Raw genomic sequence first — 18,065 nt, 5'->3', positions numbered from 1 at the left:
TATATATATATATATATATATATATATATATATATATATATATATATATATATATATATATATATATACATAATATTTTAATAATATTTTATTTAGTATTTAATGGCGATTTACGATTTAATAAATATCTTCAAAAACAAAAAACTTATAAGGCTTTAACGTGCGTTCTCGGAGTTGCAGTAATGAACAACAAGTTGCAATAACGAATGAAATTGTTGCAAAAACAAACATAGGCCGCGTCAGTTGCATTACCGAACAAAAATGTTCGGTAATGCAACTTTTGCGTTGTTATACCGAATATCCATATGATCATCATCATCATTATCATCATCATTATCATCATCATCATTATCATCATCATCATTATCATCATCATTATCATCATTATTATCATCATCATCATTATCATCATCATCATCATTATCATCATCATTGTTATCATCATCATCATTATTATCATCATCATCAGCATTATCATTATTAACTTATGGTATAGAAACACTGCAAAAATGTCAAATTTCTATACAAATTTTCAAAAAAGAAACAAATAACAACAAATCATCTGCTTTATTGACAAATCCAATTGATTAAACATTATTTATATAAAATTAAATGTTGCTTCTATTAAAATTTCCAAAAAAACAGTTATTTCACAAATGCAAGTAACATTGGACTGAGTGATGTATCCTCTTTATCGTCACTGGTATAGATTCTTTACAAAAATGTAGTGTTTCCACACCAACACTTTTTTCATGGAATGTTTCCAGAATAATACTCGAATAAAAAGATTTTGTGTAATCTTTTTAGATTTAGTGAATAAATATTTTTTCTTTTCTTGATTATTATATGTTCTTCGTAAATTAAATAAACGAACTTTGTTGTTTTATTGTCATTATTGCAATGCGGCGTTGATTAAATTTAGACGTAGTCATCATCTGTATAGAAATCATACTTGCAAGTAATGTTTCTATACAAAAAAATCCTGTTTACTCGGTTTATCAGCATATTCATCGTTTTGCAGTAAGAGTTTTACTCTTCAAGTAAATTTTTCTTTCTATTACAAAATAAAAATTTATCTTCTATTAATTTATGAAATCTTTAGCCTATTTTACTGTAAATTGATTTAACAGCATTATAAATTAGTTTACGATTTTCATCACTTGTATAGAATTCCTACCTTCTAACACCCACTCATGCACACACATTTTTGCTAAGTTATAAGATCAACTGGTTTTGTTTAGGCAATCAATTTCAAGTATAAAAAAAGTATAAAGCTGTTATAGACAAAAAATATTCAATACGATATTGAAAACAAATAATTATTTTATATGCGATATAACACATAAAAACACATAAAAGGTGTAAAATGCTTACATTTCACATAAACTTTCAGTTAAATCTATGATTTAATTGAAAGTTTGTAATTATAGCTGAAGTAAAAGTAATCCAGTGTAACCTACTTCATGTCCTGCTGTGTAGGATGTGCTTCTTTAGTCAAAGGTTAAAAGTCAACTCTGACTTAAAACCCTTAGGGCTCTTGGTTGAGTAAAGGCTAGAAATGGAGTTTGATAAAAATACTCATCTTGGCCAGATGTTAAACACATCCGGCTACTGTCTTGTAAAAGGCCTCTTAGGTAAAGACTTAAGGGGTAAACAGATTCTATCTGTTGATCAGCCTTGCACCCCTTCTTAATCTATTAGGCTGGCGTTGATATTTATAATACAATGTTTCCAGTTTAGGATGTTAAATGCTGGATCTTCTTGACTCAATGCATGGGTTTTGTAATTATTACAATGCAGCCTTGATTTAACTTAGGCATTGTCATCATCGCATAGAAATCATACTTGCGTATACAATAAAATCTTGTTTACTCAGTTTATCAGCATATTCATCATTTTGCAGGAAGAGTTTTACTCTTAATGTAAATTTTTTTTTCTATTACAGAATAAAAAGATATGTTTTATTAATTTATGAAATCTTTTGCCTACATCACTATAAATCAATTCAACAGCATTATAAATAAGTTTCCGATTCTCATCACTTGTATAGAATCACTACCTTCTAACGCACAAGCACACACACATTTTTCCTGAGTTTTAACATCAATATGTTTTGTTTATACCCAATCAAAGTTTTAAAGAACATGTAAAGAACAACACTTTAGTGCTGCATAGTGTCAATCAAGGCAGTCTGCATGAAGTTACACTACCATTAATGTTGTTAGGATTTTGGCATCTCCATAAAGAAGGGGTCAAGTGGTATATGGTTATGGCACCCAAGTTTGTTTAAGGGCCCAGAAAAGAAGAGCAAGTTAAAAAAAGCCTTGTAAATCATTTCATTGTTTATTTATTAATTTAATTTATTAATTTTTTTGCCCCGATATCTGCCTTGGCTGATGACAGCAACTTGTGATGTTGTATGGCAATATATGATATATAAAATATATTGTATAAATATATAATATATAAAATAATGTATAAAATATAATAATGTAGTTTCATTATAATACTACATTGTAGTATAATAATAATACTACATTATTATATTTTAATTAAACCTTGTTTGCTTTCTTCTTCTGATTTATTATGGTTTTCACTATCTAAAAAAAAAATTATAGGTTTGACTATTTATACATGGTATGATATAATATATACTTTGAAAACTAAAATTTGTTACAATTTATTAAAGTTTTATATTTGCAATTTTAATGTTAATAAAAAATACCAGATATGCATAAATTAGCTTTAGCTTTCTTGTTTCTACAATAAAATTGATCAAAAGTTATATCTTTAAACATCATCTATTAGCTTATATAATAAGAACTTTCACCTTGTTACTGCTATTTTAATTTATACTTCAATTATATAAATTTTGTTCTTTGTCACTTAAACTTTATATTTAAAATATCATACTTTAAATTAAATACATTTATGCTTAAAATATTATTTTTAAATTTATTAGTCAGTAGATTTTTTTTTTTAAGTCACCTAGTTGAAGCTCTGCATAAAAATGAAACCATACGATATATACTATATATACATAAATCTAAACAAATCAAAGTTCTCCCAAACTTTTAATATAACAAAACAGCATCAAGTTAACTTACTTTTCAGATATGTAAGAATTTAGAAAGATTTCAGTCTATGGAAAAAAAAGGTAATGTAACTTAAAGTATATAGAGATAATGTAATCTTCAAATACATTTTTTTATTAAGCAACATTTATTGACCTACTTTGTTTCTTGTCCAATTCCATACACTTGCAAACAAGCGAATTATGCATTCAGGTACAAGAACCTTGTACACATAGTCATATTGCTTGTAAAATATTAAAATATATTATTTAAAAGAACAAACTACTAAAACTTGCATTAATAAATATAAAGTCAAACAACTATAATAAAATAAATGAATATACAGTCACGATCAAAAGTTTGGAACATTGCAAAAAAAAACACAATTTTTATGAAATTATTCATTTATTTTGTCAAAATATATTAGTAACCATTACAATTGACAAAAATAATATCTTTGAAACATTAGTAAATGTTTCATGAATTGAATATTTGAAGTTAATATTTACTATGATGCTTAATATTTACTATGATCCTTTAGCATTTAAACAATTAGCTAAGCGGGTAGGGATAGAGAAAATGAACTTTCTCAAATATTTAGGAGTCATAAGTTGAGTCCATACCTGCCTAATTTTGTCTTGTAAATTATCCAATGATTAAGATCTTAGTTTCTGAACTTCATTTCTAAGATGATTCCAGTAGTTTTGAATAAGATTGAGTTACCAGGCCAGGGGCAAATGATCTCAACCCCATTCTCACATAACCAACTGCTTAGAAGCTTGACCCTGTGAAAGGGTGCTCCATCATGCTGAAAATTGTGGGTATTTGTGATGTTCATGAAAATTTTAATTTTTTTTTTAAGTATTTGAAGATAAATATGGCTGTTAATTAGGCAAAAACCATAAACCACCACTTTGATATGGGGTGCCATTAGATTTGCTCTAATGGCACCCCATATCATGATTTTAGGGCAATGTTTTACAGTAGAAAGCAAATACTGGAGGTTGTATCATTGGCAAGGTAGGCATCTAATGCTTGATAATGAACGATACCCAAATTGTTTGATTAGTGATTTGTTGCCAAATATTACATCCTCCCAATCTTCCACTGACCAGTGCTTGTATTTTTGATAGAAGGCAATACAGTCTCTAATTTTTTTTTGAGAAAGGCAAGGTTTTTTTTGTTGAAACATGGCTATTTAAGTTAAACTGTTTCCACAAGCCTCTTCTAATTGTCACAACACTTGGTGCAACACCATTCAGGAATATCTAAAATGAAATTTCAGAAGCACTGGCAAACAGATGTGCTTTTGTATAATGATGAATGCCGTTATCTGCCCTTTGAGTAGTCACCTTTATTCGTTTGGTTCTAGCGTTGCTTATAAAATCACCAATTTCTTGATATCAGTTTAATGTTTTTATAATGCAGCTATGTGTTACATTAAAACGTACAGCAATAAAAGTCAGTGTCAATCCTTCTTCACATAGAATAACACGTTTTTCACGTAAAATAACACGTCTGAGCATGCTTTTCTGTTGTTAGTTTATTAGTTTTTTCCATAATTATCATTTGATTTTTTGTTAAAATAACAACAAGCTATGACTAAAACAAACTTACTTTTATTAACCTCTTCTTTCTTAAACCTATGACCATATAACTGAAATAAAAAAAACATATTTAGACAATTACAAAATTTAGACAATTACAAAAAAGTTATCTTAACATATTATTTGTATACAATAGTATATTTTAATGCATTATTTTTTAAAAATGAGGTTAAAAAAAAATGTAAAAAAACTTTATTCAAAATTATTTAAAGTATAGTCCGCTTAATTAATTAACATACCTCTAAAATATAGATTTAAGTATAGGAGAAGCTGCAATCTTATTAATACTGTCTGTATTAATCTTCTGGAAATCTAAATAAAGCAAAACAAAAAAAAGTACCTCATAATATAATGCATTTCACATAATTTTTGCAGTTACAGTGTTGCAACTGAAAACCACTGAAGTTATTTAAAATTGTCATTATAACCCTATTACTTATCTTATTTTGTGAATGTTATACAATTATCATTGTAAAAAATTAACTTTGTCCTACTAACACGAGTCTGACAACAGGTCTGACTTTATCAGGTCTTAAGTCTGACAAAAGTAATATGGTTTTCTAGTTTGGGGCATATAACACTAAAAACAACATTTTTATTGGTGCATCTGCCAAAAGTTGATCACAATAGAAGTTATTATATTGAGTTGACTGTAATAGTACTTTGAAAATCAGTGTTGTATGTCATTATAAACATAGTAAAATTTAATGGAGCTCAGCTCATAAAGGTTTAATGAAAGGGCTGCAATGGTCTAAGGGTATACTTATAGGCTTTGTGTGCGCCAAGCTTTAATTTCCTATAATTACAAATACAAATTACTATTTTAAAAAATCATTAGAAAATCAGGTGCTTTGAGTCAATTTTCAATTTAATTTAGATATAAAAATATAAGTCTAAAAAAGGTGGAAGTTAAAAATGAATATATATATCTTATCTTAAGAAGTGGAAAAATTTACAGTCTCTAGTTTCTTTTTATGCCGTTGTTCATTAAAAAAGATATTTTTAAAACCAGAAAAATGTCATTAATGGATTAAATTAAAAATGGATAAAATTAAAAACTAAAATGGATAAAATTAAAATAAAAAATAAAAATGGATAATGGTAAAAATAAAATAAAAATGGATAATGATAAAAACTAAAATGGATAAAATTAAAATAAAAAATAAAAATGGATAAAATTAAAAACTAAAAATCAATTAAGAAAATTTAAAAAGCTTTACTGAAGGAATGACTATATCCTAATAATAGAAATAAAAATTATATATGTACCATGATGAACTTTGTCATTTATATTGAAAGATGAACCTTCAGGTTTAGCTTGAAATATAAAAAATGTAATAAAAATTTTGAAAAAATTAAAAAAATAGCTTTTAAAAAACTATAAAAGCTAAGAAATATTTTTAAAAAATAAAAAAAAAAGTTTTTCTAATAACAATCAAATAAACCAGATAATGAACATTCTTCAAACATTCTGCATGCCATATATGTTTGTAAAAGTCTCTATAAAACATATAAGTATGCACGTATGTACTTGTTTGTACATACATACATACATAAATATATTAAAACTATTAATAAGTAATAATGTATATGATTAGTTTGAATAGAACTCTAAGCTTGAATATAATTCTATTAAAGAAATACATTTGTAACACTATCCATGACACTTTCCTTATTATCTAACATCCACGTAAAATGTTTTAAGATGGCTGAACTAAATCAAAATAATTGGCTTATGGCAATTTAATAGAAAAACCTCTTTATAGAAACTCTATGTTTCAATGTAGCATTTCTATACACATTGTGTCGGATTTCTATACATTCATGTAGTCTTTTTATACCATGTCGAGTTTCTATACAAGTTTGTTGCATTTCTATACACTTTTTATATAAACTCTACACATTCCTATTGTCATCATCATTATCATTATTATCATTATCATCATCTTTATTATCAGCATCATCAATATAACCATCATCACCATTATCATCATAATTATCTTCATCGTCATTATTACCATTATCATCATTATCATCATTTCATCATCATCATTATCATCATCATCATCATCATCATCATCATCATCATCATCATCATCATCATCATCATCATCATCATCATCATCATCATTATTTTCATCATATTCATAATCATTATCATCATCATTATCATCATTATCAATAGCATCATCTTTTTAGCATCCTTGCTTGTATGGGTTGAATGTTATTTTGTACTTTTTATTCCAGGACAAAAGTACCTACCTATTTATACAATTTTGAAATACACTACAAAAGTTTAAAACAAATTAAAGGAATTTTTGTTCTGGTCCTTTCTGGTCTGGTCCTTTATCTAATATACATTATTTTGAGCATCTTTTTTTTTCGTTATCTTTTTTATGTTATCTCCAACACTCTCTCCATGTTTTCCTACTTCTACCTCTATCTTTTTTTTTTCAGAAACTTCTACTCTCTATATGCTGATATCCAATTAAGCACTGGCGTTTTGTAGAAAAGCAGTTTATTTTGATTATATGATAAAAAGCGATATACAATTGCAACAAATTGCACTCAATTTTTCAAATAAAATCATTTTACAATAAATCATCCAGTGATTTGCTCTAAAAAAATGACAGCATTGTGATTACCTAACTTGACATTTAAATATGGAAATTTACCGCATTTTCGGAGATAACTCAAATTGCGGTAATGCCAGTGCTTATATCCAATCATTTGCATTTTTACACTCAACATCCCAAACCACACCTCAACCTTCCCTGACACACCCCTATTAGATTGCTATCAACCAATTTTCCTAATCTCTTTTTAAGATCATTGCTTTTTTTCTTTTCTTTCAGAGTCTTACTACACGCCTATATGAACATTATCAACCTTAATTGCCATTTTTTAACCACCACACCACTATGGCAGCACTAGGTGTATAATTTTCTTTTTATCTCTAATGATGCATCTCTTCTTGTTAAAAGTGGAGATGATTCTCTGAATTTGGATTAAGCAATAGGGTGTATCATTCTTTTTAAATTTAAAAATAGGAGCGTGCACTATTATTGGATATTCCAAGAAATGTAAATAATTTTCTTTCCTAAATTTTTTGAAAAGAAAAAAATTACATCATATTTTAGTAAAGCTAATATTATTCAAACTATATGATTCCAAATTATTATGACATTGCAATGCCTCTAATTTGCAATCTCTGGTGTTGAAGAAGTTTTTATTACTAAAGTCTTTCATTACACTTTCATTTTACTTTATTTTCAAACCAAAGGGTAAACTTATAAACAAAACAAATGCATAAACTCCAATAATGAACTCTAAAAAAAAAGTTTTCTCTAGATTGGATTTTTAAACATCAACATGAGCATAATTTATTGACAATAAATTCAACTGCTTTGCATGCAATGGTTGGCAATATCTTTTCCTTTAAGAGTCCAGATTATTTCCAGTGTTTATTGCATGAGTAATTTTATAGTGGTATCTTTGATAGTCTAAAAGCGACTTTACAATTAAGCATTATGAAGTTTGATTTTCACTATACTACTTTTAACTTTCTACCCAGTGTTCTAATTAAATCTGAACCATAGGCAACTAATCAAGTCTTTAATAGTATGATTTATTATCCACTCAGCTGTTTCTATTTTGTTTTTTAAAGGGTTAGTGAAATGAAATCGATATTTGCCTCCAGCTCCTGAACAAACTGAAAAGTGTTCTTTTTTTTCCTAATTTAATTATTGGTTAAATTCTTTTGATCAAAAAAAATATGAAAACATGCAAGGAGTGCTACTACATTGACTAAGAGTTTGGGTTGGGGGCAGCAATCATCTTTAACTAATCTTTATTGATGCATTATCTCTTTCAATTGAGAATTTTGAAGCATTATATAAAGGCAAGTATTCCTAGAATAAGCGTAAAAAACAACATTGGCAAAATAATCAATTAAGCATATAATGAATTTATAAAATATGATAAAATATTATGAAATAATTTATGAAATATAACAAGAATTAAGTATATTAGGATAACTCAGGAGTACTGAAATTTATGTCAACATTAGATGCTACCATGAAGGTTTTATTGAAATCTGTTCCCCAAATTATGGAAGCTCAGAAGTGACATTAAACAACAAAGGATTAAGAATTCATCGATGCAGACGTTATTGCAAAAATTGCCAAGAAAAGGCAAAAAAGAATTTATTATGAAGTTTTTCCCAAATAAGACCATTCAGTAATTTCAAAGAAACTGTTGAATTTGAGCCAACCAGCAGTTCTTTTAAAAAATTGATTGGGGCAACCTAGCTCATCTTACTCTGAAATTAAGAAAGGTGACACAGAAAGCAAATTAAATCTGGTGAACACATGTTGGTTCTTCGTGATATTCTTAGAGGAGCATTCCCTTGAGCCTGAGGCTCCAGGCAATGCTTCTCCAAGAATATCATGAGGCTATATATATATATATATATATATATATATATATATATATATATATATATATATATATATATATATATGTATATATTAGTAGAATAAAACTTGTCAAATTTTTTGTCATTTTACACTTTATTTCAACTTTCTTCATAGGCGAAACACAGTGTAAAAAAAATTAATAAGTGATTTTCTACTAATATATTATTGGGCTGTTCTTTTAAGAACATTGAGCACTCTATTTTATAGAATACATTTCAGGCATTAGATATTCAGACATATATATATATATATATATATATATATATATATATATATATATATATATATATATATATATATATATATATATATATATATATATATATATATATATATATATATAGACATATATATATTTTTTACCCGCAGTACCAGGAATTAGCTAAATGCTAATGTTTATAATATAATTTAATATTGCAACTCTGAGTTTCATGTGTTATCACAATCATCAGGCAAGTAGTAAAAGTTTAATTTTGCTACGATTTGTTTAGTGGACGTTACGGTTTATATTTGTATTTTAGATCGTTGCAGGACAGAAATTGATTAGTAGTTAGGTTAATAATATTATTAATTTGTTTTTAGTTGGCTAATAATTGTGAAATAGTTATATGTTTAATGTTGTTTAAAATATATTTTTTATGTGTTAATGTGTATTATTTGTGTATTAAAAAATAATAAAATAAAAATAAGAAAATAAGAATTAAAGTTGATATAAAAATATACATACAAAAGCTGTGTATGTGAGTAATTTATTAGTTAGCCTAGAGATATATGGATATATACATATATATATATATACATATATATATATATATATATATATATATATATATATATATATATATATATATATATATATATATATATATTTATTTATATACACATATATGTATATATATATATACATATATACATACATATGTATATATATACGTATATACATATATACATACATACATACATACATACATTTATTTATATATATATATATATATATATATATATATATATATATATATATATATACATATGTTCATACATACATACATATATTTACTTTTATTTACATAGAGATCAAATCTGCTTCATCAATAAAAACATTGACAAAAAATCAAGCAAAACTAAAAACAAAGGTAACTTTATTTAAATATTAATGCTAAGTTCTGTGTTGATAAATATATGCTTACCCCCACCTGTTTCAATTTTAAATTGAAATGTTAGTGGTGTACAGGATTGGGGTCAAATACATATTTGTGTTTGAATTTGTATTTAGTAATAATAAGCTAAATTGGCAGATTTGTATTTCTATTGTATTTTAGTAAAATATATCTTAAATATTTGTATTTGTATTTGATTGAAATGTATTTGTATCTAAATAAACTAGATTAGTTTTTTTTTGGAAAAACCAAAATACTTGTTTTAATTTCCCTATTTAGTAAATCATTTTAACAATATTGTCTTTAAAAAATTTTTGTATTTTTCTTAACCTAAAATGCTGATTGCATATACTTGTATTTAAATTTGTATTTGGAATTAAAAAAAAAAGAATTAACATATTTGTATTTGTATTTGATCAAATGTATTTGACCTCTTAGTGTTGTAACACACTGTGTGTTGAAATTGCAAATTTATATTAGTAAAAAAAAGTTTTTTTGTAATGGAAGCTGAAATTGAATTGTTTTTGAAAAATATTTATTGTAAGGTGTACAAGAATATGTTTGCAAGATTATTCAAGTGTTTTCTTTGTTATTGATTAATCATGAAAAGATTAGAACATTAATCATGTGAGTTTGCAAGCTGTTTAAGAAGCTGAAACGAAAAAGAAAATGATCACCAATGAAGAACTGTCGAATGTGGAACTCTCAGAATAAGTTAGAATTTTTATTCTGAAATTTAGAGTAAAGTATACAAAGTATAATCAAAACTTTGCAAGACTAACTAAACAATAAGTACCATGGTTAGAGGGTGAGTTGTCCTGGTTAGAGGGTGAGTTGTTATAGAATAAAAATGCTGAACCTGATTTAAAAGTCAGAAGGCCAGAAAAAAAAAATGGATAGAGTATTTATTAAAAACAAAAAGTTTCAAGCTAGTTTCTATTTTAGAAGTAATTGTTGTGTTTATTTTAAAAAACCTCTTGTTTAAAAAACAAGTTAAATAAAAATGTATATAGTAAAAATATAGGTAAGGCAGTTAAGGCTCTTGAGCCATTGTGAAGGTAAATCAAATAGGAGAAAGAAAATTCTAATAAAAGATTTTCTCTTAATTGTAGTTAAAGGTAGGAGGAACTCTTAAACCTTCTATGGTAATCTTCCTAGTGATAGCCTCTTGGTAAAAATACTCAGTCCTGTTATGTAACAGTTTAAGGTTGGAATGATACTAAGGAAATTTAAATTTAAGGTTGGAATGATACTAAGGAAAGCTATTAGTCGATACTAAGGAATACTAAGAAAAAGTGACACAGGTGTGGAACTATGGAAAAATAATTTCAGCACAAAAAAAAAGAGTTGAGTAACCCTTTTGAAAATTTGCATTATCATAATGTTAACACTTTATCCAATAATTATGTTATTTTAGATTGACAAAAACCCATTAAACTGAAGAATTAGCAGAAGCTGCTGTTACATGCAAAATCTAGTCCTGAAAAATCAAATTTGGGAATGAGTATTAAAATGTTTTCTAAAAATAACCAAAACAAAAAAAACGTGATCATCAGCCAACTATGATGTACACAGATCAACTATGATGTACACAGATCAACTCATCTCTAATGCAAAATGCTGACATTTATCCCCTGTTATAAACAATCCTAAAATCAAAAGGTGATTGTTATCCAGAGAGTTTGCATATTACAGAAACATCTGCAAAAGTAGTTTACAGAGCATGGTTAACCAAATTTTGTCCCAACTAAAGTCTGAGCAGCTTCAGAATTTAGATGAAGCTGTGACAAGTGGAGTATTCAATTTAAAATGTGGCATGGATGGGGCATTTTCGCAAAGTATTTACAATCAAAGGTTTGATGATACTGATCCTACTACTTGAATACAAAATGAATAATCAGTATTTCAAACTACAATAGTTCCTTTGAAGTTAAGAATTTGAGATATAAGCATCTGGAATAATCCAAAACCATCCAGCCTTCACTTTTGTAGATATTTTCAACACACATTCACACACACACACACACACACACACACACACACACACACACACACACACACGCATAGATATATACATAACACACCCACATGTATATATATATATACATATGTATATATGTATGTGTGTGTATATATATATATATTGAGGGTATACTGCCAGAACGTACTAAGTCATTTTTGATTGTTTTGAGATAATGGCAGTTTAATGAAAAAAATTTTTTTCATGCAATGGTGCATATTCCCATTGTATATTTGAGAATGATCAATAACTTGGTATTATATAGAATATAAGGTCTGGTGCGTTTTGGAAGTGATAAAGCATATAATAATGAGTGTTTATGTTGACTTAACTCAAAACCAACAAAAAATGACTTGCATTCTGGCAGTATACCCTCGATATATATATATATATATATATATATATATATATATATATATATATATATATATATATATATATATATATATGTTATACATATGAAAATATAGTTTTAAACACTTTTTTTACAAAGTTTTAAATATCTCAAGTCATAAAAATGCTCCAATTCATAAAAATGAAGTTTTGCATATTTCAATTTTCTAACATTCTCTCTTGTGTCTTCAGTAATAATTAACATTTAATCGAAGTGGAGCAAATTCTAGTAGTAATTATTTGTTTTGTACCCAATACATTCATAACAATGAATAATTAAGAAGAGGTGAAAAGTAGACATTTAAAGTTTTTTCAGTTTATGTTACCATAAAAATACACCACTTGAAAATTTAGCGCTAAATGTTACTGCAAATCATGTTTTCCAGTAATTGGGTAAATATACTTTCTAAATTATAAAAAAATTATTAAAAATGAAATAGTTTTTAAAATCAACTTATGGCCACTTTTTTGCGATTTGGACTCATAGTGTATCATGCAGGAATTTTTTTCCTGAGATCTTTTAAGTGCACTTTTTAATCTCAATTTATCTGATAACTAATATTTTAATAAACAAAAATAAGTTTTTATTTAGCAACAACAACAACAACCAACAAAAAAAACAATTGTATATGTACATTAATATAAATAATTTTTTTTTTATCAAAGTGTTCCATAGCAAATAATGGTTGCGAAAATGATCTTTCAAAAGCTTTGTTTATTATTTCAAAAGTATCAGTACAAAATAGCCAAGCAAGTAAAATGTTAAAGGTAAGATTGCTGTAAAATCTTCTAATTATTTACAGTTTTTATAGTTGTTCTAATTTTGATAATTTACTGGTAACAGTTTTCTGCATTCATGCATCATGGCTTATTTTGATTTATTTTTTGACTTTTTTTTTTATATCAATTTATTAGGAATTTGTGAATTCATTTACATATAACTTTTGTTTTGTTTATAATTGTTCATGTGATACCATATCAAAGGGTGTAGGGTGAAATAAGGTGACAAAATAAGATCAAAAATTAAAAGTTTTAATTGTGCTACATGTAAGTTTTCAAATAATGAGAATTGGCTGAACTATATGTTATTTTCATAGGTAATAGGATGCGTCTTTTCTTTTTCTTTTCAAAAATCAAAAAAGAGAAAAAATGTTTTACAAGTAGTTTAATACAGGAAAATTTAAAAACCAAATTCTATTGATTGCTAACTTGATAAGTTTCAACTTGAATATTTCACATTTTTGTTTGTTTTAGACAATAGCCATTTTTTTTAAATTTATTTTTCCATTAGTGCTGATATATATTTTTTTAATTTATTAGCATTATTAGCATATATACCATACAAAGGCATAAGAACAGTGTGTGTCTGGGGGGGGGGAGTTGTTGTGAATGGATAGAAGAGCAATAGCCTCTTCCTACCAATTAACTCAAAGGAAGGTTCTATTGTTATCCTTGTTCTGCACATCCCCAACCCTGGTTGGTTCAGCCCCAACTTCCTTGACCATACTGTGCAACTAACAACATGTAAGATGGAATGTTAATATTGAAAATCTATATTATGTGAGCATTTGGTCTTACAGACACTTTTTTTACAAAATTAGATTTTGTTTTTACTTTTCTCGTTGCAGGACGAAAAAACAAGGGACCACGAAAAAACAAGGGTTGCCATATCTTTTTTGCTTCTTTCTTGAAATTAAATATCTACTGACAAGCTGAGCCTGTATATTTGATTCTCTTTGCTCATGTGTGTAAACATTGTTTGCAGCTTCCATTTTGTTTCCATTATTTTTCAGTTACCATTTTGGCACATCTTACAACTGACTGTGTATCAGAGCCCCATTAGGAATTTCCATGGGATAGTTTAAAAACTCTTTGATTGTGGCAAAGATAAAAGAAAACTTAGGTGGAGGCTCAGTTACATTGAACTTCTATGTTGTAAGGTCTGTTAGCTGTTTAGCATTTGATTTATTTCTGGTGTTCTTCTTAATCTGAGACAACAATCTCCAAATTGAGTTATCTCATCTCCTACTCCTCGTATCTTAAGAATTCTATTACAGCTTTTTTCATTCTTTTGAATTTTTGTTGCATAGCATGGTTTGTAAAATTGGTCCAGTATGTGCATACTACGCAGATCTCCTAGTTGTTAGCATAACAATATATAAAACTTTTTTTTTCACCCTGATTTTTAAGTAGTCCTAGTTGATACAAAACAAGTCTAGGTCCCTCAATCCAACTTGATTTAACTTTAATTTTAATTCAGTTAAGTATGTAAGCACTAACAATAAAATTCACAATTCTTAAATTCTCCAAGTTTAAAACTCTACTAAGTTTAAATTCTCTAAGTTTAAAAGATAAAAATTCAAGAATTAAAAAAAGTTAGATTAGAAAAATAATTGCACATATGGAGAAACTTATTTTAAATTCCATAAGAAATTTTTTTTTGTATTGCAGTTATTAATTATAATTTTTACCTGATGCTTAAGTTCCCTCTGAAGGATCCCCTAAAATTGCTATTTTATTTTTTGTCATCTAAAGACAACACCTGTAAAGCTATGATTAGATACTCTAATTTTTCAAAATTGAAATACTGGTAACCATCTACTGTTACAAACTTGTTTAATTTCCAGCATTACTAACATAATATCTGTTTTTTTTTGGCTTGAAAAATTTGGTAAGCATAGCTTTGATCAGTGCTCAAATCTTTAATAATCTTCAGACTGACATAAATCAAAGAAACCTAATTAAGGTGGATAATAGGAGGACCTAAATTTTAACAAAGTTTTGATTTCAATCTCAGTTGTTGTGTCAAGCATTTTTTCAAGTGGTTCAGACCATTTATTATAAGAAAGTGTTGAACTAAAAGTGTTGCACATCTAAATCTTCAATTAAATGTCTTAACCCTAATTCACCAATGTGTAGAGCACAAACAATCCAAACTAATCTTCTATATAATTTATTTCCTACCCATTGCATGACTTCACCTGCCCAACCATTATTGACATTTTGTATTGACAATTGACATTTCTTTCATTCACTACTATAAAAATTTTTGTGGCATCTGCTCTCCAGGTTTTCTTACCTGAAACTTATTGTCTGATTCTTTTGTTAATTTTTACTTGTCTTTAAATATACTTTTGTCTTTAAATATACTTTGCGCTTTGAAAGTATTACTTTCGAGATTTTTAAATCAAATCATCACTTCTTTTTTTTTTAATGAAGACTCAAAAAGAAGATAAAAAGTTTTACCATAAATAAGTAATGCTCCAATTAAAAGTTTGATCTAAAATAGCTCACATGCACTGATTAAAAACAGAGGTTTGATTAAAAATGGAGGTTTGATAACTTCAAAAAAAACTTTAGTTTGTATTATTTGTATTGTATAATATTTTTATACATTTAACTCTTTATAAAATATAATAAAAATTTTATAAAATTATTAATTAAACAGAAGAAAATTTAAATCAATAAAAAATTTTGTAATTTATTACTCCCGCTTTACAGCATACAAAGATATTCTTTTGAAGTTTGATAAGTTGCATCATAATGACAGTCAGATAGGTCACATAAAACAATTTACTTAAAATCAATCCTCTTTTTTTTTTTTCATAGATTAAACTCTTCTTTAATCTATGAAAAAAAAACATCAATAGAATGTTAACAGTTAACCCTTACAAACAGTTATCTCATCAATAGAATGTTAACAGTTAACCCTTACAAACAGTTATCTCATCAATAGAATGTTAACAGTTAACCCTTACAAACAGTTATCTCATCAATAGAATGTTAACAGTTAACCCTTACAAACAGTTATCTCATCAATAGAATGTTAAAAGTTAACCCTTACAAACAATTATCTCATCGATAGAATGTTAACAGTTAACCCTTACAAACAGTTATCTCATCAATAGAATGTTAACACCCTTATCTTACATTAGTTATCCAACTCTAGTTTTAGCTTTACCAGTTTAGATATCGTAGTAAAATATCCTTTGTTATTAGTTTTCTATGTTCTAGACTACCAGAAAAATGTTCTGTGTTTAATCCACATTGGTGGAACGGTGAACAAAGTATTCTTTTTGTGCAGTCATTGGTCACACTAACCTTGCTAACTAGCTTAATGGAATGTTTATGTTAATTTAACGCTAAGAAATTAATTGAAGAATATCATTCTCAAACTCAGAAATCAGAAATTTTAGGAGCTTCTTAATGATTAAAAAACTTAGCTTCTGCTTTTGATCAGGATCACCTAACAATAGTACAACAACCTTAAGAGACAAATATTATGTGTGGATACTTATGCTTTTCAGAAGTGGGTTTCCATTTTCATGATCCCATTTTGTTTAAATAATTTCTCAGGTTTAATGTTTTTTTAGTATACATATTTTCTTTCCTTTAAAATATATTTATAAAAAAAGTATTATTTATATTATTGCTACATATCTGGGGGAAATTTTATGTTCTAATGCATTAGTTACGAATTCTTTAGCCTTTAAATAAAGTTTGCCAAATATTCTTGCCAGAATACTTATTGAACCAATTTTCCATCCAGCATTACTTATTGTCATGTCAGAACAGAATCCTACAAAATAGTCAGCAATTGCAAAATATTCTAGAAGATTCATAATACTTATAGCCATGTTCTTTTCCTAACCACTCGCAAATACAACATCAGGAAGAAGATCAGAAGAAGATCTTTGGTTTCAAACTTTGGATTACATACACTGATAATCTGTCTGCAGTAGTTATCTGTCAACAGTCCTCCTCAATTTGCTTTATAATTTTACAGTCAAAATGTACAAGTGACATATTAGTAGTCATTAAACAAATATATTTGACATTGAGAGATTTAAAATTTTCCACTATGCTTTTTTAAGAAATGACTGAAAACCTGCAGACCTCCAAACATTTACAGATTGTTAGAGTAAGCAGAATTTTTCTGTAGTTGGATTACAAACCTCCTCCTTGTCTTTGCAGATTTTCCTCTTGCACTCAAGAACATGAAAGGTTTTGATTTAATAGGTTTGAATGATTTACTTCACTTAAAGGCAAGGGTATTCAGACCTATGAGCATTATAGCTAACTTCTTTTTTTTCCTCTTCTTGATTTTTTGCAGATATATAAATAATAAAAATTCTTTGCTAGTACAAACATATATATCAAAGTTTGCAATGTGATTAAAATGCAAACTACAATATTCATGCTGTGTTTAAACTGTTTAAAAACTAATTATGAATGACCACAAATATTTTAGAAACATTTTTAGTTTTTGAGACTCATTTTAAAGCTTGGTTTACATAGAGGAATAGAAAACATAAAGAAAGTAAAGTTTTTAAATT

At 27.0% G+C, this 18,065-nt stretch overlaps 1 protein-coding gene across 2 annotated transcripts in view; it reads left to right on the top strand.

The window, feature by feature from the left end:
* Nucleotides 1–18,065, top strand: part of LOC136071831 (cilia- and flagella-associated protein 54-like) — a 128,072-nt gene that overhangs the window by 46,182 nt on the left and 63,825 nt on the right. For both annotated transcript variants that reach the window (XM_065797279.1, XM_065797278.1), the window contains exons 16-17: nt 10,231–10,292; nt 13,396–13,497. In XM_065797279.1, the coding sequence (XP_065653351.1) occupies nt 10,231–10,292; nt 13,396–13,497 (164 nt within the window). The remainder of the gene's footprint in view (nt 1–10,230; nt 10,293–13,395; nt 13,498–18,065) is intronic.

Source organism: Hydra vulgaris, chromosome 05 (assembly GCF_038396675.1).
Source record: "Hydra vulgaris chromosome 05, alternate assembly HydraT2T_AEP".
Classification (NCBI taxonomy): domain Eukaryota; kingdom Metazoa; phylum Cnidaria; class Hydrozoa; order Anthoathecata; family Hydridae; genus Hydra; species Hydra vulgaris.
Note: the sequence above shows the minus strand (reverse complement) of the source record. Positions and strands in the feature narration are given on the sequence as shown.